The sequence below is a fragment of the Acanthaster planci genome, linkage group LG11, assembly GCF_054643075.1.
Source record: "Acanthaster planci isolate LZ-2023a linkage group LG11, COTS_SCS, whole genome shotgun sequence".
NCBI classification, from domain to species: Eukaryota; Metazoa; Echinodermata; class Asteroidea; order Valvatida; family Acanthasteridae; genus Acanthaster; species Acanthaster planci.
The window spans coordinates 10,331,545-10,352,916 of NC_141787.1; the positions used below are offsets into that span (position 1 = coordinate 10,331,545).

Consider the following 21,372-nt stretch of genomic DNA (forward strand, 5'->3'; position numbering starts at 1 on the left):
AGACAGGCAAGATTGGCCTGGAAACTTTCAGACGTCCAGACGACTCTCGCCGATGTTTCCAGCCTCCGTAATGCACCTGGACCGCCCACGTATACATGTACATTGTACCTTTGAACGAACATCGCTCACATGTGCTTATCCTCACTGATCTGACGACTAGTCGGCTAGGCTAAGTCATGCACTCACACATGTATCTAATCTAGTCCATGCACTGTGACCCGTGCAGACTGTCCCCAACACGATCTTCAGAGCTCGTCCATATCGCACGTGGGATGCCGAATCAAGTCAACGATGTCGGAGTTGGCTTGTTCGTTCCCATTTAAAGTACCGGACTTGGAGGGGGCCGTTGGGCCGCGGAACTAACTGTAGGAGTAGTTGGACTGGTTACCAGTGGCTGTTGTTACTATGGAAGCCACTGCTGGGCAGCAGGAAACCCCAACATTTACGGTGACATACCGTAAATGACAGTCGTATGGAAGTCACATGTTGGAATATTGCCCTCTCGTCCCCCGAAGCCATGGCCGGTAAATTCCAAAAATGGCCGGCGGGGGCTGTAAGAAAATTAATATCCGGAGTGCCTGGCGGAGATGGGGCAACCCAAGGCGGCGTTAAACCCATAATGGGACGGGGCTTGGCAACCAATGCAGAAGCTGGTGCCGATTCTGAGTGAGGTATGGGGCGATGGAAGGCCGTGAATCGCGCGGCTTAGTGTGATGATCTCCTGCTCAAGGCAAAGAGAAGCTTTTTCCCTGCAAGGTTGGTCGACCCAAGGCGAAGCCGAAACCGATATGAAAGCATGCTGAAGGCTGGAATCTTCATCATTAGGAACACTCGAGGTTAATTTATCCTTCAAGAAATGCTGTCGTTTTGGTCGTGGACTGCTTCACTTATTGCTAGAAGGGTATCGAAAGATAAAATCTGTGGATAGTGGAGCGTGGACTACACGCAACTATTTCAGACCATACCACATAAAACAAAGACACGCTTCAGTGGGTTTTGGGCGTGTTTATTGGGCTGAAGGTGGGGCTGAAGGTAGGTGGGGCTCATTTGCATTTTTGTCTATGAGGGAATATTCCATTTTTACTAAAAAGGTGGATCAGACTGTATTATGTAATGCAATAATACAAAGTGAGTCTTGACGAGTAGGGCGAAATATAATCTACAAACACAAACTAGGGCTATTATGCACAATTTCGTGCCAGAATTCATTCATAGATATTGCTATCTATTACATGTTATTACCCAATGAGACTAATTGTACACAGGAAGGTAAAGTATTTTTGTATTCTGCTCGAAGCACAACTGAAGCTGGGATGAGTAACTGAAGCCTTGCAAATTGTGAGTTCAACAAAACATCCTGCACATCTTTTTGGTAGTACATGTAAGTTTATTTTTAATAAGTTACATACATATTGTAATCTTCTGTTAATTGTATAAGGCAGTACTGACAATGCAGTACAGGTTATCATGTTGACTGTGCTTAAGTGACCTCCACCCGATTGGCAGTGAGATTTCAAATGCATCAAGACAGTCGATGTTGACGATTCCTACTGGCTGTAATGCCTGCCGACCTGCCTTATACTTGTTACTTTGATAAGCATGACATTTCCTCATGTCACTGTAATCCAGTCCACAAGAAGTCCTTTCACACAAGCAACCAATCATACATAACATTGTGAAAACAATAGCAAAGCCACAATTTTGTCACAGTTCATTTAAACAACTCGTGACTTGGCTTGAGACGAGATGTCTTGTGATAGACTTGTGATGGACTCAAATATGGCGCTGATTCCTAATTGCCAGTAGCTGAGAGCTTAAGTAGAGAGTGGGCTATCAAGTTCATCCACTGTCTAGTTGCTTCCTACCAATAGGCGTACAGCATAATCATGTCACGCTTTGTCTACTTGTGCCCTATCCTATGGGGACTCGATGGATTCCGTACCACCCCATTTCCATTGGAAAGTGTCCTAAGAAACAAAAGTGTGAAGTCATTATGTTACAGGTCTATTCAAAAGCACAACGTGGTTCCTACTCAACAGGCTCGAATTAAACAATTTTTGCCAAATCCCATCGTCACTCAAATTTTCCAATGGGTCCATCTCTGCCACCTCATTTAATTAGTTTCATGTCAGTGGTTCACTATTGTCAATGTTCCCTGTGTGGAAAGAGAGGCCTCTTGAACCAGCAATGCGACTGTTTCCTGTTCCACAACTAGTGCACAGTGGGGGAAAATGTAGCTGCTGGCACAGCAGCCATGTCCTCTGTATGCCTAACAGACAGTTTGACCAGAACCGTCAATCTACTTGAGAGTCTTTGTCTGTGCCAGCCGGACAACAACCATCCCACAGCATATTCTACATCCCAACACATCCCAGGAGGATGGCACTTTTCCACTGATGCAAACTGATGCTGAATCGCACTCCAAACTCACCAACCTCCTGGATTTCATCTAGGATTGAAACATATGCCTGTCCTTTCCGAGCAAATTTTAAAAACTGCCTGCCCTTTCCCAGCAAAATCTTTGACACTGACAATTTTTTTGCTTGTCCTCAGAACAGGTTGTGGGTGGCTTGATGAGACACAGCTGGTCCCCAGTCCTACACCCTTTCTCCTCATGAGGTCCCCGAGAAAAATTCCAACAGCTCTGTGGCCATCTCGTTCTCGCTTTCATCCTCCTCCTCCATGTTGAGGCCGTCCTCCTCCATGTCCTCATTGTCGTCTACGTCCTCAGGACCATCCTCGTTATCATTGTCATCTATGTCCTCAGGACTGTCCTCAATGTCCTCCTCATCATCATCATCCGTACATGTATCTGGACCTTCAATGCCAACATTTTCTGCTTGTGATGTTGATGACCTGGATGAAGTATCTTCGTCTCCCTCTGTTGTGACACCTTTTAATCAACACAGAAAAGAAAAAAACAAACAAACTTAGAGTGGCAACACAACAAAAATGAAACCTGCCATGATCTGTGCACACATGCATGCAGATTTGTGAACATTCAAATGAAAGTTGGTAAAAGATGCCTAATGCACCACACATCTGCCAACCAAAGCAAACACACAGTGCGCCTGAGAATGGAATGTTGTTGCCATGTGATCAAGAGCCCTTTACAGTACCTTTTGGGACCAACTATATTCTGCATTTTTATGTACCTCTCTTGAGCACCTCCTGTTCTAACGTTCTCTTCAGTATCTCATTCATGGCAGACCTCATCTGATCCAGGACCTCTTGCTCTAAATACCTGACCGGTTGTCTGATCCCCGCCGAGTTGCTCTTGGCCCTTATCATGGCCTGGACGCCTTCATCATCGATGTCGCATAACTGATAGAACATCTGGTTGTAGGCCGGCACCAAGCCTTCCCTGAAAATAAAGTAGGCTTCCTGAAGAGCGAGAACATTGTGAAAAAAACAGAATAATTTGACCTGAAGCAGCCTCTCTAAAAATATGACGTGAGCAGTGGAAATCAAGAAAAAATAGTTTAAAGATGGAGGCCTGGAACCCCCCCCCATACGATTCTTGGGAGCAGTATGGTGCTTACCCTTCATATACAAAAGTTATATCTGCCTCCCATTATGAATGTATTTATGAAAATTTCATTCTGTTCCGATACGCCCATTTTCCTGAGACAATGTTAGCTTTTCTAACTGAGACTGCTCAATGTATGTAGGCCAGTGCGTGAGGGTGTGACCCATAAATGACTCTAGCTAGTAAACCCAGTACCGGATTGAGTTGAAAAAGTTGCCGGCATACTCATGATGAATGTCTTTAACTGCCTTCCAAGTTTTAAAATGATGAAGCATGGGACTGCCAAGGTTCATATACATTGGGTGAGGACAGATTCTCCCTCTATCCCACCCAATATCCTGCAAGATGACCCCAAAAAACTGGCTTCTTAGCGTTAAGTGAGGACAGTGTTAAATGAATGCATGGATTTATTGGTGCAGAAAGATGAAGATAAAGACCTTTTTAAGTGCTTTCCTGTTTTCTCTTTGCAAAACCTTGCTCTTGGGGGGTCTGACATAGGAAGACAACTTCTTGTCTGGCTTCTGGAAAGAAGCCGGCATACTCCGACGGGTGGAAGTGTTCCTGAAGCGGTCTTGGTCATCTGCAGGCATCACTAATTTGTTCCTATACAAAGCTGGAAGAGCAAAATTGTAAAAAACTAATACATGTGAAATTGCATTTTTCCCTGAAAGGGCATCACACGTTCTGTCAAAGGTCCACCACACGTCATCCAGTTCAATCAAGTCTCATGCCATCAAATGCCTCAGAGATAAAAAGCATTCCTTTGTCACTGCTAATGCTGTTACCCGGAACTAGACTTGTGAAAGGACCCATGACGGAACTGACAACACTGATTTGTCTTCAGGATTCAGTTTTGGACAGACTGTTTTATTTCACCTCAGCGATTGGACAAACGGGTATCTATGGGACTTATCACACTAATGTCACTACAAATTTGATGAAACTTACAGTTAGTATTTGCAATAATTCTTACAAGTAGTCACTTTTTCTGAATGACCAATCTCTCAACATCAAGGGATTAAGGGAGTTGACCAAAACTCTAAAATCCCATAGCAGAATTAGTACGTATTTGACCTCTTTTTATCGACACGTGCCACAATAATGACTACTTTGTTAACGGCAGTTCCGACAGAAATCTAAAAGTTCCATGACTTCTCCAGAAGTTTCCATGACTAAAATGTGACAATTTCCATGACATTTATGCCCTTTTGCAGAGAACAATTATTTGCTATTATGAACTGGAAGACTACCACATCTACTACGACAGCAGGCAGACAAGGATATAGTCTGTACAGTTACCATTCTCCAGATATCACATAATGAGCTGCCCAGCAAAAATAACCCGTGCTTGATCTTGATTTCCAAGACTTTTGGTGACTTCTATTTTGTTCTGACAACAGATTTCCAGGACCCTTTATCCCTTATGTTTTATTTCCCATGACTTGACAGGACAACTTATTTTCCCCAGGATTTCCATGACTGTGGGAACCCTGTCTACTCATCCTAGCTGCATCCATATCCACCAGAAGGGTTTGCAATTGAGGAAACTCTAGTCTGGCCATGGCGCCAACGTTCCTTTCAGTGGGGTTCGGCGTCCCTAAGAATTTGGGGAAATTCATCAGAAATTGCTCGGGGAGTTACAGTTTAATTGTGTGTGAAATTCAAAACGGAAATTTGAATCTCTCTTACATTTCCGTATCCGGAAGTCCAAAATCTGGTATTTCAAGCCATCCCGTGCAGTGCGGGGGTCATAGCCCAGACGAACCCACGTGGCCCTCCACGGTCCATTGCAGAAGTAATAAGATACAGATGGCAGCAGAACACTCAGCTGACGATCAGTCAGGGTGCAGTTGTGTCTCAGGGCACCGCGTGACCACACTGGGCGTTTAGTAAAAATCTACATATAAGCCAATTCACACAGCGATGGGAGTTATTTGGGCCAAAGTACAGGTATGTGAATCCATTTACAACATAAGACTCATTATAACTTCAGGCACTGAGCCTCACTGCATGCAATGTACACTATGTATATGGATAAAACTGTGACCCCTTTAAAGGCCGGTAAATACTCATACAAATGCAAATTTGTGATGTCAGATCACATATTCACACTTTGAATTCTCAAAAATTCAACCCATTTTAACAGGAGTAAAGATTTCGCTGCACATGTTTCGTGATGTACACTTCACTTCGCTTTCCCATCCATCTAAAGTACATGTATGAACCGGCCTTAATGCTGTACAAGCCTTCTACATTGTACCATTACAGCCAAGCTGGTCCTCCTAACATTGAGTGTTATGCTACCTCAAGCTGCCCTTTCACCCCAGCAGTGAATTTTTTGCCAAAACCTGGGATATTATAATTACGCCTGGCCTGGACTGATGGCCTTGTGAACCTGGAAATGTTAGCGTTAGTCAGTGGGGTTTTTGGATGCTTCACCACAGCAAAACCTCATGGTGTTGGATCAAAACACGAATGATTTTTTCAAGTCCCAACAATCTAACATGAACTATCACATTCAATGAAACACAAACTCAAGAAGTACTTATGAAAGTGGAGAACAATCTCCAACACTTAAAGTCATGTTGCCCATTAAAGTTCAATGTGAAACCTTTACACATAAAGATACACATCCTCGTCAAGGTCATTATGAATGAGAATATGCAGTTACATACCTACCAACATTGAAAAATCGGAAATCTGAACACCAATTTTACAAGCCCACTGCAAGACAAGTTGCAGCACAAGAGAAGCTATTAACATGCACAAGTATACATGTATGTATGTGTAAGACCTCCCATTTTGACACAGTAAATAGCACCCTCTTTTGTCAGGACCTTTTTTTTTTCAATCAGAATGTTCCGATTCTTACTGTCTGAAGATATAGTTGTGATTAAATCAGAATGGTTGGCAGGACGTGGAAAAGTAATGAGTAGGAATGAAGTAACTAAATAAACGATTACGAGATTGCTACACAGTAATTTCTCATCAATGTGTGATAAATTACATGCTGGGCAGGTATAATGAGATGGTACATTATAGGCCACGTTCGAGAGACAACCACTTCATTTTGCCTGGTACCCAGAATACATTTCGCATACATGTTACCAGGCAAAATCAACACCTAGTCGATAAATGTTCCTCACTTAAAATTGATCACAGATAATACCTGAACGAGTTCATCCCTCAACAGCCCTACACTGTTGTCTCTCTCCTTGCCCTTCTCAAAAACCAGCATGGCATCTGGGTGGGGAGCCATGGGTACACTGTCCTGCTCAAAGGACACCAGGTAAGTGTTGTGGGGCCGCCGCGCTCGCCCACTGCCCACAATGTTCTTGTCCAGTCTTTTGCCAACCTAGATTGAAGTAGCAAAAGTTGACATCAAGTACGTCACTGACAGCTTTGAAATTAAAATAACTCTGTGTATGACATTGCTACGATCTTGTGGATTGCCTCACAGCATTTAATACGTTTCCTAAGAATACCTGGGATTGAAGAGGGAAGAATCTCTCTGTTTGCCTCAGATACCATGGCAGCACATTCTTACTAATGCTAAGCCCTGCTGACATTTTTCAGCTGTCTTCCGTTTTTCTGAATCTGAATTTTATGAAAATCAAACATACCATGTTTCTGGCATGTCCGTTTTGAGACAATCGAAAACGGATTCCCACTAGCTATGCGCTCTGCACAGGCTGACATGCCTGAGAGCATGAAACTGCAAATGACCATAACAAAACCCTCTGTCACATTGAATCTTCAGAGATGTACTCGTAACAGATGCCTTTACATTCTTGAGTGGCCCTGTGGCAAACTGAGAATCAATGTCGACAGGAAAAGTAAAAAACCCTCCATTTTTAGAACTACCAGTATACACATTAGCTGGGATGTCAGGGCTCGAAATTGGGCTAATCATCACGGGAACAAGTACTTGCTCCCTAAACAGCTGAATTTGTCTGCATGCGACGTACAACTAGTAGTGAGTACACGACCAACCAGAACCTCAAACATGTGCTTAGGGACACTACGCAAAAAGTCGTGCACCGGGCCTTTCTAACGTGTATATGTACACAGACGTAAAAGGAAACTGCAGCAATCGAGTGTTCTAGAAATGAGTGGATTAGGCTGAGACTTTAGTTTCGCTGGTTCCAGCTATTTTGGAGCACGGTTCAAAACCACATGTTGAAGCTATGACTGGAACCAGCGAAATCCATTATTTTGATTTACGGGCGCATTTCTGAGACAAACAGGTGTACTTTAGCTACCTGTGCCCGTTAACTTCGAGCCCTGGATGTTAAATTTTACAGCAGCACACCATTCTACAGATTACAGAAAGTGAATGGAGTTTCAAAGGAAGAAGTGGTACCATATAGGACAAGCTCTCCATGGAAGGCACAACATCAGGGTGGTAATGATGGCTGGAGGCTTGGTCCGTGCGAGAGAACACAGGAGGCAGCATGAAGAGAGGCACGTCCTGCTTAAGAAAGCTGGCGTCTTCTGGTTTGGTGGGGATGACCTTCTCTATTAGAGACTCCATACGACCTGTTTCCTCATTCCGTTGCATGGGCAGGTACTGGAAGTCACACATTCCTTTATTTTCAGAGGAAAAAGCAAAGTGAAAGTAAAAGCTCTCCTTTTGACAACAGTGAATTGGTAATGAATTTCTTCAGACAGTGGCAGTGTGTCTTGGCAAGTGGGGTTCACCTGTGAAGTCCTCCATTAAACTTTCTTCATCACTCAGACACCGAACCCGTGAATCATGGCAATTCCAGTGCAGAAAAGAACATCTTCTGTTTTACATGTGCTTCCATCTCTTCATGGGAAGAACTGTCACTTTGTGGGCTTGTCACTCAACCAAAGACAGCAATGGGAGAGCACTCAAACATAGGCATGATAGGACATACAGTAGCAAATGTTTTCATTGGGCAATACTGCTCTCTGCAGCAAGTTTAGTGCATAACGCTAAATGCACTGCCATTCCACACGTCATCAACCATGAAAGATGCACGACAGGCACTGTTCATGAAAATACAAAGTATCACATGTCTACCAAAGGTTTATAACACATAAATTTAAAAGTGAATAAAACAGCTTCCTTTCCAAACCTTTAAATTGATAAACATTGTCAATGACTCCAACAAGTTCCGTCTGGTACCCTGCTTGCTCCTGTACAACTTTTTTGCCTTCATCTTCCAAATCATCTCCCTGACTATCAGACTCCATCTCCACACTGCCAGCTTGTTTCTTATATCTTTTCTTGACTCTGAGCAGGATGCTGGTTGCTGGCTGTTTGCTGGCGTACAGGGAGCGGCAGAAAGGGTCATCCGGTCTGAACTTCATCTGCAACTTCTTTGCCGAATCAGCACTTAGGGTCTAATCATTGGGAAATAGTTTTTTCTCGAGATTGAGCACTTCATTTACATGTAGAAAAGGTTCAGAAGGCCGTTTTCAAATTACACACAACAGGGGTACCATTGGAGGAAAATTAAATATCCAAAAAATAATCACCAGAGGTTTTGAGGACCATAGCATCATACAGGGTCTATGGTACACATCAGTGTTTGTCCAAATGCACCCCTTCTTTTGTTCTATGTAAAAACACCTTAAAACGATAATGGTTATTTTCTTAAAATGATTGACTGGATCATCCGGCTATTGGGAACATCGAGACGAAAACAATCCTGAAATCAGGAAAAATCCTGACAAACCTCATGTTCGCCAATGCAATTCTGTGTGACAAAGTGGCTGCAGCCAGAACCATATGTGTACATGCACACTCGAGCATTTTTTCAAATGTACATGTACATGTAGTAGGCTGGTAGGGCCTAACTCACAATTATGCCAAAAATTTTGGATGAAAATTGAGAGTTTTCCGAAAAACAAAACTTTGACCCTAATATTAATATGGTAGGTAACTGAAGAAAAATTGCAAATATGTCATACACAAGCCAGAATTTTGCCTTTTAGCATATCTCCAACAATTTGAAAGGTTTGAAATGCAATTTCAAAACTGGTTTCCCTTGCTGTGCTGAAAGTTATTAAAGTGAAATGAGAAGCCCCATAAGGCCCCTACTATCAACTACTCCTTAGGATAGTGACAGACTATTTGTGTATTGATTGTTAATGGGCACTAAACTGTTGTTATGCATAAGGTCCAAGACTTTACTCTAAGAAGAAAATTCTTGTTTAATCAAAAAAAACTGTCGAACTGTCACACTCACTGTATTGTGTGTGTTGCCAACAGTCTGTCAAGTTTGACACATGCTTACGTACTGTACATAGGCCTACCTGAACAAGGTTGTAGACCTATAGTATAAACATAAACCTTCGGTCCATGCCTGACGTAAGGCAGGCCTTGGCCCTAGGGGGAGGCCTTGGTCTTAATAAACCTTTTCGACGTTCACAATGCATTATGGATATGGATGACAAACAAGCAATGCATTTTATGGACAACCCTAAGGGGAAGTAAACCAGTCAAACATCAATACATCTATACAGTTTCCTATTAAATATTTTTTATGTATCTGCTCATCAACTCACATATACACCATGTATCAGATTAGACAACAAACATTTTCAAATACGTTTCCAAATGTTTGTAAGAACAAATCAACCTTAATTGCCCTTTTTAAGGGCACCAGTCATGCTACAGGCTGAAAATGAATGTGACTGGTCAACGCGGGATTGGACAACACTAGAACATTAATATTCACGAAGTAATCAAAGCACGGTCCATGACAAACAGTGTGTTGTTGGAAGGGCTTCTCCAAATTTTCCTTCTCAGACAAGCTTTAAACTTTGAAGTTTGTGAATATCTTCGTCCCAAATCAATAATCCAACAATTTGTCAGAAGGGGGTGGCTTGAATTGAAGTATGACATAAAATGGAAACAGATTAACATTTTCAGGTACACTTCTCCCAATAGAGTTGTGCATAAACTACATTGCATGTTTGCAATCCAAACCCACAATGCATTGCGAACGTCGAAAAGGTTTATTGACGGCATGATGAACTGCACTGCCCGCAAACGTGACAACGGAAATCCCTCAAATTAAATTTGCAAAATACCAACCTTCGAGACTGCTTCTTCGCCGCCGAGAGTTTTTAGCATCTTGTCCACATTCTGAACTCTGGCTGGAAATTCAACACAAACAAGATGGGGGAGTTTTTGTGGGTCGTCTGCCAGTGCAGACGAATTTTCTCCGTGCAAGTTGTCCGCCATTTCTGACACTGTCCTCGTTCAAAGATTTGTGTTTTGTGGGGGAAAAAAGAACAATTGTGTCTAACCGTTCCCAAATAAAAAGAAAATGACAAATTGAAGTACATTAATAAAATGTTTAAAGAATCGACAGAAAATATTCTTAATTAAACGTCTACACCCACACGGCAAGTCAGTTGAACTTTATTTTATTCACAGGCAAAGCACCTAAGGGGCGTGGCTACGTGAGACCATGATTCGGGGAATGCAGCAAATGGTTGACAGTGGTTCCTTTCTTGACATTTCTGTTGACAAGAAAGTAATCTACTGCTCGTTCCCAAGTGTTCTTCCATTCTCACAAGAACATCATTATCAAACAGACTTCATAATTCATTGAAAATGCTCTCATCATGCCATGCCAATTTGCCATTTTCAGCCCCTTTCTTCCATTTTGGGCAGGTTTTCTCAATCATATCCTTTCCTTTTAAAGCCTTTATTCCTTGAAAGCCAACACTTTAATCGACAAGTAAATTCTATCAACAAAACAGAACAAGGAAAGGATAACAAACAATAAAGGTAAAATTTTCCTGAGGAGAAATGTGAGAATGTTGACAGATCGGAGACCCCCACCTTGTTGATTTTGTATTTTATTTATTTCCTTCTCCCCAAGAATCAAGATACTATCCATTTTTTCTTGTTTCTATCGTACTTTCAACAGTTACTGCTATTTCAAATAATATTTACCTATCAGAGTTGAATTAGTACCAAAACAGAATGTGAATAAAACCATTTTTTAGTTAGGTATAATTGCAATTTTATTTCTTCATATTAAAGAAGGAAGTTATTTCCTTCCCTCTGAAATCCAGCAATGGTCAGATTAAATGATTTCTGACAGTATATTCATATTTATTTACAAGTTGTTCAAAGCCTTTGTGTGATCCTACATTAATATTCATGGAACTCAGAATTACCCTAAATCCAGCTTGACTCCAGTTTGAACACATGCAGTGGACGCCAGCCAAAGATTGTGTCAGGTTACACATTAAAATTCAATAATAAAGGCCATGATAGCATTGCAGAAAATACAGGCTTTTGTTTTATTTCATAAGAGATTCAGCAGTGTAACATAAAATATAATTAGTATCTATAGAGTAATCATGGCATCATTCAACTTCCCAGAAAAGAACAAAATAATCCCTTTCCCCGAAACACTTTTATCTGCCGAAAAACAATATCCAGAACAAACAGATGATCAATAATTCAGCACGTAACACAAATGCAACTTAAAAATAATCATTGCACTGTTCTATCCAATAACCTCTCCATAAGTAAGACAACAGTCCAACATCAACCATTCCTACTTCATGACTAATTACAAGCAGTCTTCCTTTATAGTCACAATAAAACTGTATTGTTTTCGTCAATCTGAGATTTTATCAAGGGATTTCGGGTAACAGTGTGCTACACCACAAGGTATTTCACTGTATATGGGACGCTACATATGAGAGAAAACACGAAGGAAGTTATATAATCAAGGAAAGAAGATATATGCATGTCTTAGTACATTTATTTTTATCCAACGTGTTTTTCCAAATTGACTGCACCATTCCAAGTTCCAAAATCCTTTTGAAATACCTCACAAAGATATGTGAAGTGCAGACTTTTAAGTGTAGACATTCCTAAAACTCAATATTTGCAGGACTGAAATAGCTTGTAGTTTCCCAAATTCCTTTAACACTCACACTGATATACCTTCTCAGAACTTTTATGCAACAGCAGAGTATGCTCAGAATGAACGTGAGGTCACAACAGATGAGGCTCGGCCCAAACTTTTTCCCACATTAAAATCAAATCTTTACTATTTACACCAGCGCACTACAATATTCTCTTACTTTGGAAATTAAACAGAATAGATAAAATAAACATGTTTGAATCTGCATCAATATTTGTACATTTCCTTTAATACTCTAGTCACAACCATAAAATTGTACTTATTGAAGGGGAATTTTTTCTTTGGGGGAAATATGGTAAGGGTTAGGCATACTAGCATATCACTTGTCATGTTCTTTTCCTCTGCAGTTCAGCAGAACCCCTTTGTGAAATTTACACAACAGCTCCCCCAGAAACGAAATTGAAACGAAAATTTAATAAAATAGACTACTACCTACAAATCTACAAGACACAAAAAGACACAAAAACTGGCAGAAGCAACAATTTGGGGCTCTCACATTCAGCCATTTCAATAAATATTCCAAAGATGAAAAGATCATAGCATTTGACAAAAGGGATTCGCTTTTTTGCTATTTGTTATCACGATCCAGTTGTCAATTTTAAATTCCCAAATTTGACAATCCAAACTATGTTAAATAGATTTTTTAAAGACATTTTCAAGACAAACTTGAATCTATATGGACTAGTCTCATTCACTTTACCCATTCACCGTTTTCTTCCACTAATGGCAATTCCCTTTGTTGATTTTCTGAGACAAAAGGAAGACAAACTTCACAACTCATAAATTTTTATTTCAAAACTCCTAAATTTTTGTAATGCCAGATCATTGAAGTATTAAACGCAGACAATAAATGTTTACCTACATCAGGAAAGATTTCATCGTAAGAACAACCATTGCTACAGATTACAAGGTGGTCATGTAATTAAATCATTACCGGTACATGCCTCGCCCTGTGCTAGCAGATACCTAAACCCAATGTTCCCTTGTAACCACAACCCTATCCCAATGTGTAGGCAACCTCTGAGCTCATATTGGACAGAATTTCTGTGGCATTGATGGGCCAAGGTCCCTTTTTTCAATCTATGAAAACAATTTCATTTCCATTACTTGAAAAAAGTGTGCGAATAACATCAAAATCGTGCCTCAGCCCTCATGCAGAAAGGCCATTAAAGGCGAAATGACAAAATTCAAATTTCTGACCCAACCCCCCCCCCCAAAAAAAATTTAGTTCTGGATCTATCCTTGCTTGTGGCATCTTTTTTCCTTCAGAGAGTTCTCTGACAGATATTGGCTGTCATAAGAAAACATGGATAGAGCAGTGAGTAGTTGTGAAAACCTTCATAGTTCCACTGGACAGCACATGCTAATCCAAGCTTCTCCTTGTTTGTGATTTCTTCGGTTCCAATCAGGGCTGGAGCACCATGTTCTACCTTTGTGTGGGGTACTGCCTTCTGGTGCCGTAGCCCCGCCTCCCCGATGAGCCCAACCCTGCACTCCTGGTCGGACCCCCAGCAGGCGGCATGGTAGGTATCTGACCAGGCATGTCCTTAGGGTTGAAGAACATGGGTCCCGTTGCTGGGGGTTGGCTGGATGGTGGCTGGGCTTGACTGGACCTGGCTGGCTGACCAGCAGCAGGCTCCTCCTGGAAATTGTGGTTTGCAGGAAAGGAGAGATGCAGTGTCAGCCTTCAATGAAATTATTACTTGAAGCACTGACAAAAAGGAAATCAAGTACCTGGAATACATATGTAGCTTATGTTTTGCCAGGTTTGTCAAATGCTATTCTCAATGGTTAATTGAGAAGTGACAATTAACACACAGGTGTCAGTGACAATCACAAAACAGTGCACAAAACTGCAGTCAAAACCTGTCAATCTAGAGGGCAAACCATATTATTCTTCACAAATTTGAGATCATGATTGATGTTGAAACCTTCACTTTCTTGCAGCAGGTATCATTTCAATCATATTTAAGGCCCTGAAATGTTTCTGATCTTGTAAGTGCTAAAATACTACTTTACTGTTCCATGATATTTTTAAGTTCTACTAGGAAAACAGTGGTTCTAAATATGCAAATGCAATGTAAGAGCAGCTACTGCGATTACCACAAACACTAGTTAGCACTACCAACGTAATGAAAGGAAGTTAGTTTGTAAAAAAAAAAACAGACGAGGCAAGATGTACAACAATGCACATTGCCTCCATGTTAATTTAACTATGCAGCAGCCTTATGTTATTGGCCACAAGAGCAAGGGCAATGACCTAGCAAATAAACACAAAACAACAGTCATTTGCTCAACGCAGGAACGGGCTGATGAACATTCAGATATTGTTAGTGATCAATGTGGACAATGCAAATATACATACAAAGCGATATTCCCTCCATCTTCTCTGTTAGCATAGGTTAAACAAGAACACAAATAAAAGCCAATTTCAATATTTTTCAAAGAGGCAAGAGCTACTTCAATTTCAGAAGCAGCAGCATTTGGAAGGGGGGGGAGTGTAACATCCCCATGGTGTATTCATGGATTCATAAAACCCAAAGAAAAGATGATTCCATTTCAAAGAGCCACTGGAATGAATGCGCTACATGCCAAAGTTTGCAAGGGCAATTCCACACAAAAGTGAGAATTGATCATGCTGACTGACTGACTTTAAATTATCTGTAAATCACACACCAAAACCACTTTTTTTAGAAATGAAGGTGGAAAAATCTGTAAATCTGTTACCTCTTATTTCCACTGTCATTTTTGGAAGAACTTCCAGTTGCTTACGAATCATACTGATGATGGTACCAGCACAACCAACTTTCACTTTGAATGCAATTGCTACTTAACAAAACTAACTTATGTAAAGTGGACAACCTCCTTTATTTCGCATTGGAGGCACACTAGTATGACTCATCCGTACCGTGCATTAAAAATAAAAAGACTCATGTTTCAAAAAAATATCACGGGAAAAAAATTATGTATGTTTAAAACAAGATTCCCATCCACGTGGCTTCATAAACCAGAGTTTGGTATTTTGTTCTTCATTATTCTACGACAGATAGAGTGCTGGCATATTGTACTTGGCTCATGGAAGTCACAGATGGCCATGGAAGGTGTGTTTTCAAAGGCCTTTTGAAATTGACGCTTTATCAGCAAAAAATCATCAAAACCTTGTGAAAATACAAATATTAAATGCTAAATCCTGATCAAGAATCTACTGTCTCTTGAGTAGTCCAAGATTAACCAAAGACGCTATATTTTCAACGGAGCAATAAACAATGCCAATAGTCTGGTGTGATTTGCATTCCATGGATTGGTCTCCGTAAACATGTAACACCCCCTCCCCGGCTAGCTTAGACTGAAGTTAGTCACCCGTGCACAACCAAAACTACACAATGAGTACCATTTGTGGAATGAAAAGGGCAGTGCAGTGAAAGTGATCACTAAGCCAATGCAGATGTTGGATAACGGACAATAGGCTCCAATTTACAACTGAAACACACAGCAGTGAAAACTGCACATTATTCAACCCCTAGAAATATTCCTGGTGATTCTGAAACAACATGATGCAAGCTATGTATGAGTACAAGTAATAAAGGTGTGAACAAAGCAGACATGAAAGGGTGCCGTATAATCACCACTGCTCTGGAATCTAATGGGGAAAGGGAAATTCGGAAAAAATTTAATTTTCATGTTGATATTAACCCCTTTCAGATTCGGCTAAATGTAATATGAGAGAAGGTGACTGAAGTGAAGGCAGTTTGCAATGGTGCTAAGAGCTGGTGGTGAGGTAGGGAGGCTGTATATAGGGTTTTGTTATATGAGTAAGCATTGGTCCCTGCAGCAGAATATGTTCCAAAAGTATGAAATTTCTCATATGCTGTACTTTCCCCACAGCCAAACATAAGAATTTTTCATAAATCAGTGCATAGATTTTCTACAGGTATATGTAGAGCCTAGATTCCCATTGGGCAAAAATAGGAGGGCACCCCACACCAAATTCTTGGACCAGTTTAGTTTTTTCAAAGATTTCTGCACAACCAGCACTTTGTGCTCCACATTCACAAATGCTAGTTTAATGCATGACCCAAGTTTTCTTGCCAACCTGAGAAATATGCTAACTATTTGTAGAATTTTCTGTTGCGGTTTGCAAAAATTCCTCACATACAATAAACAGAGTCACATCTGGAGTTAGCACTGCTCCAGTAGCAATCTATGATTTTAGCATACTTACATGTAGCTACTGCTTATAGGGTACATGCTAGAGGTCCAACAATCCCTCAACTATGGCATGTTCTGAGATTCCCCGTAAAGTATGCTACAGCAGTTTTGGATGAAGTTATTCAGGTTAGTCTTCGCTTAGCTACGTGTTGTGATGTCCAACTGTCATGTTTGGTCGCGGAACCACTGTGCAAGATGCCCTTGAACTTTTTTTGCTTGACAGAGTTAGCGGGGAAAAAATAGCCCAGAAGTAGAGGATATGAAGCAGGAGAAATGAAGAGAACTGCCGAATGGAATCCTTGATACCTTTTCTTGCATATGTTGGCTGACCTCATAGGACAGGGAGCTCATGGAACTAGATCGAGACAACTGAAGCAGGCAGGAAATTGAGGTGAAAATCAGAACAAAACCAAAAACACCAAATCTAACGTGGGGGGGGGGGGGGTTGGGATGGAATGGATGGTCCAGGACCCACCTGTGGCCCTATACCAGCAGACTAGACTTATATGGCTTCATTACTGAGACATATCTGATGCAGTCATAATTCCCGCACCAGAACAATTTTGCCTTCTTACATTTCGATCTCCTACACAACTTGCCATCTAACAATGACAAATGAACAGTTCATTTTGCATACGGTACGATGTACATGTATGTAAGTGTGACAGCACCGTTTTGAACAATCCTGTGTGTGAACTAAATGCCAAGTTTTATTCTTTTCAACAATAAACTTTATACCAGGTACCCTTCACACTTCTAACTTGGATCCCTCTGCTGTAAATCTCAACACAAAACACACTGAATCTGATGGGAGACTTGACCTAACTCTACACCTAATGGTCCCTTTCAGCTCCAAATGGCATTCTGGCCTTGGCAGTGCTTGACTGTTGTAATCACCGAGTATTTCCTAAGCAGTCTGATCAAGTGACAATTTACGTTGATGACTGTGCCTACTATGACCACAGAAATATGCGATTATTGACAATGTTTGACTGATATTGACTGTCTGACTGGTAAGAGCTCACAAAAAGGAGATTATTGGGTAACATGTCAAGCAGGAAAAGCTGGAGCAAACTGTGTACAATCATGTACATGTAGTTCAAGTCTTGGGGGTTTCCTTTGAAACCGTTTGCTAGAGGGGATTCTAGATACTGTGACAGTGACCCTAAGCTAGGCTCTACTGTTTGCAAGTGACCAAACGAATCTAAATGAGCAAAATGTATGAATGTTCTGCCTGTGTTTCTCCTTTCCACACCTACTGTAGCCTTGTGTTTGCAGTTTCAACATGAACAGTAATGTACATGTACGTTGTTAAGTTTCCCTAGCGGAATTCTTGGGTAACAAACCTAAAACGTTATCCTTTTACACCGATCAAAGCACTGAACACTCATTTGAAAATATTCAAACCAAATGAAGCTGGGTAGGTGCCTGATGGCAGGTCTGGTGTCTTATGAACTTTGGACAGCAGCATGCACATGCCACAAGCTAGTTACCAGACCTTATCCCACCATCAAAGACAAGTCTGCATTGGGTATTTACAGGAAAAACTCAGACAGAATGTTGTACTAATTCACATGCTGCTTTCACAGTTCAAAATTCAGTATCATGGCAAAATTAAAGTACATGTACATCCAATGATGAGTGCATGGGAGATGAGTGCATCTTGTCCAGAAACTCTGTGCAGTGACAGTGAACATACACATTCAGTGAGATGCAGAAACTCAAACAGGTGAACAGTTTCAAAACTTCAAACGTTAAGTCAAAGTATGTCAAAAGTGGTCTTGATTTTAGAACAAGTTAAAAATAATCAAAATCAAAAAGCAGTGGTACATGTATATTCACCCCAACCCCCAAGGGACCATTGAAATTAGGCAGAATCTGTGACTCTGTGTAATTAGCCCTGTGAAAAATGAATCATATAAAAACTGTGTGTCTAAAGTCAAAGTGGTTCGTATTTCTAGAGGGGCTACTGTCAAAGGTCTCGAGGAATAGCACTGTGGCAATTCTCCACCCTCCATCTGCCAACCTACTGGTCTGAGATATTCTATTTTATGAATGCTGCTTCTGCTTATCGGGGATGCATGACTTCCTTGGGCCGGGGGGGGGGGAAACTGACTGATGTTTTCATATGGGAACTCCAGTTTCATTTTGTTACAGGTTCATACGTACGTATCTTTGGTTTGTGTAGGGAAACCCCACAAAGTGCAAGAAAGACAATAGGTGCCAGGAGAAAGTTAACTGTGAAGGACTGTTTCAAAAGCGTAAAACAGAAGGGAAAATAATGTAGATTGTAAAAAATGAGCAAAAGCCTGGAAAATGGAGTTAACTCTTTTTCTGTGGTTGAGATTTAGTCTTGTCTAAGCATAGAATGACCTGATCTGGCTATGAACACATCAGGAATGTTATAATGCTCTCCATGGAGTATTCTCCCTAATGCTCCTTGTGACCAATCAATGGTGACAAACAGAAAGCTACCTGCATGGAAAACACTGGGACATCAGTGACTCAGTGTGCCAAGCCCCATACAAAAAGCATGGCGGCAGGTTTGTGTGCATTCAGATGAGATTTAGTCACTCCGTCTTTGCAAATGAATCAGTGCCCTATCCCACCCCCCACTCTCATCAGCAAACAATGATCACAAGCTGTTACAGTGTTCCTATAAGCAGTCCCCAGAGGCACACCAAACGGACCAGAACATAGGTCCAAGTTGCAAGCAATTTCCTCAAGATTGCCACAGAATCTGTGATGTTCAATAGATGTGGAAAAAAAAAACCAGAAAAGCAGTGAGCTGTATTATTGCCCCCAAGACCAGTGCAGCATTCATTAGAGCCAAGAGGGAAACAGTTACTGCACTCTCTAAGAAAAGGAACTGAAACATTAGTGCTGTGCACAATACTAACGGCTTGCCAACACCAACTAAAACAAGAGCAGTCTTGTTTATACTATCAGCACTTACATTCTCCTCTTGTTGAGACTGGGCAGGCTGGGTATTGCCAGCTTGGTGCATTGATGGCCCTTGCTGCTGATACTGTTGTTGATCTGCTTGTGCACTGATGCTGGTGTTTGCATTATTGCCAAAGGTGTTTGGATTGAAGAACTAGTTTAGAAAGAAAAGGAGACTAAATTCAACCTGTCAATAGGATGCTACTAGTAGGCTTTTCATATCAGATAACTGATTGGATATGAAGAGAACCTTCTTTGATCCTCCAAAATCCACCAATGTGCAGGAAGCGAAAACAAATTGTGTAATGCTACTTTCGAAAGGCACGAGTCCGATGTACAGTAATGGTGGTGGAGCTAATTCCTTCTGTATCTTTCAAAATCCTCTACAGCCTACAGGTTTGTTTCTCGAGGGCTGAGGTTAAAGGTTGCCTCAGTAATATCAGACTGAGGGGACCATTTCTCTTTATTTTACTTTTGGACTGAATTGTGGGGACCCTTGCTGTCCGGGTAACAAACTTGTCCCTCGTGATAAGTATCCTTCAACACGTGTGAAGTCCCCACAATTATGGTGCCACTATGTATGTATGTGCCACACACAGATGAATGGAGTGACACATGACAAGGCATGGCTGCGTGGCATTTACCTGCTGCTGCTGCTGCTGTTGTTGCTGCTGTTGCTGTTGCTGCATGCCTGACTGATCCCCATGTGATGCTGGGCTGGCTGGTGTCTGCGAGCGAGATGAGGGGTTGGCAATTTGTGCCTGCTGGATGGAACCACTCGCATCATCTGCGACTGTAAACCAAGAAAGTAAGACAAGTGAGATTAAGGTAATACAATATGGATATCTAAGTCCCCTTTCTGCTGCATATGTAACATGTTTCCTCTTATTGCAAAACCGTCACAAACACTATTGTGGGTATTCTTCATCTAGATATCCTACATAACAGCAGAATACATGAAGAAAAACCCTGAAATCCATGAATGTCTTTAAGGGTAAAACATCTGTTGCATATGGAACATTGTATGTGCGAAAATGTGGACTTGCTTATATCTAGAAGTGGAAGACTTGTTAAGAAGGGCAAAGTAAAACGTAACCTAAGAAACTACTCAAAAAGCCAATGTAAATGTGTATGTACTTCTTTTTGGTGTGCAATCTTTTCATCAACAAAAACAACTGCCGTCAAGGACACATTCACTGTCTTTTCATGACTGGTAATCATTTTTCAAGTAAAGATATTTCAAGAAAATATTCATAACTTGACAACATGTGACAGTGTCTCCATCAGGCTAGTTTAATTGATTTGTCCGGTAGAGAACTGACCAGTAGTTCAGGAACAAGTGAACGTTTACATCTTACGCATGCAAGCAAATACAGCTTTTTTTCCTGCAATGGAGGTATTTATATTTCCCTACCAGGTGCAGGGACAAAGAAGTTCATGTTGGTAGCCGAAGGTCCAGAGGGCAGGGTTTGGAACAGGCTGCTTGGTGCCTGGGCTGAGGAGATCGTCGCTGGCTTAGCACTGCCTTGAAGCACGTCTACATAGTTCCGTTTGGCTGTGAGAGTTTTACCAAAAGAATCCTTCACATGCTTCCGTACCAGTTACATTAACAATTAACAGAAGTCCGTATTTCCATAATATAAGCATCTACAAATATCTGAACACTGACAGAGAAAAACAATGAGCAAATGAATACAATACAAACAAATAAATGATAAACACTTTGTATGTAAAACAACAGAGTTTCAAAGCATGTGAAACAGT

At 41.1% G+C, this 21,372-nt stretch overlaps 2 protein-coding genes across 7 annotated transcripts in view; both read right to left on the reverse strand.

Moving 5' to 3' along the window:
- Positions 1-990: 990 nt before the first annotated feature.
- LOC110988568 (general transcription factor 3C polypeptide 5-like) lies at positions 991-10,756 on the reverse strand. Of its 2 annotated transcripts, none has more exons than XM_022252224.2 (8): positions 10,599-10,756; positions 8,632-8,899; positions 7,893-8,116; positions 6,699-6,884; positions 5,219-5,426; positions 3,967-4,142; positions 3,156-3,384; positions 991-2,893 (listed from the first exon to the last, which is right to left on the reverse strand). In XM_022252224.2, exons 1-8 carry the CDS (start codon positions 10,746-10,748, stop codon positions 2,613-2,615), a joined length of 1,722 nt encoding a protein of 573 aa, XP_022107916.2. In that variant the 5' UTR covers positions 10,749-10,756; the 3' UTR covers positions 991-2,612. The 2 variants fall into 2 exon arrangements, with proteins under 2 accessions (XP_022107916.2, XP_022107917.2); XM_022252225.2 differs by lacking the exon at positions 10,599-10,756 and adding an exon at positions 9,815-10,468.
- A 1,036-nt stretch (positions 10,757-11,792) lies between these two features.
- The window catches only part of LOC110988561 (uncharacterized), a 62,977-nt gene continuing 53,397 nt past the window's right edge, over positions 11,793-21,372 (reverse strand). Inside the window, exons 25-30 of one of the 5 annotated variants that reach the window (XM_087143269.1) lie at positions 21,023-21,163; positions 20,256-20,401; positions 19,622-19,762; positions 16,972-17,034; positions 14,822-14,845; positions 11,793-14,098 (exon numbers count right to left, since the gene is read on the reverse strand). In XM_087143269.1, coding sequence (XP_086999395.1) covers positions 13,883-14,098; positions 14,822-14,845; positions 16,972-17,034; positions 19,622-19,762; positions 20,256-20,401; positions 21,023-21,163 — 731 coding nt within the window. In that variant the 3' untranslated portion in view covers positions 11,793-13,882. Of the gene's footprint in view, positions 14,099-14,821; positions 14,846-16,971; positions 17,035-19,621; positions 19,763-20,252; positions 20,402-21,022; positions 21,164-21,372 lie in introns of all 5 variants that reach the window. The other 4 variants (XM_087143268.1, XM_087143271.1, XM_087143270.1 and 1 more) reach the window with 4 other exon arrangements.

Coding starts and splice junctions, on each gene's coding strand:
- LOC110988568 (XM_022252224.2), bottom strand. CDS start 10,748: ATGGCGGACAACTTGCACGGAGAAAATTCGTCTGCACTGGCAGACGAC. Junction 5,427..6,698: donor TGAGGGATGAACTCGTTCAG/GTATTATCTGTG, acceptor GCTTATATGTAG/ATTTTTACTAAACGCCCAGT. Junction 2,894..3,155: donor ACAGGAGGTGCTCAAGAGAG/GTACATAAAAAT, acceptor GTTGATTAAAAG/GTGTCACAACAGAGGGAGAC.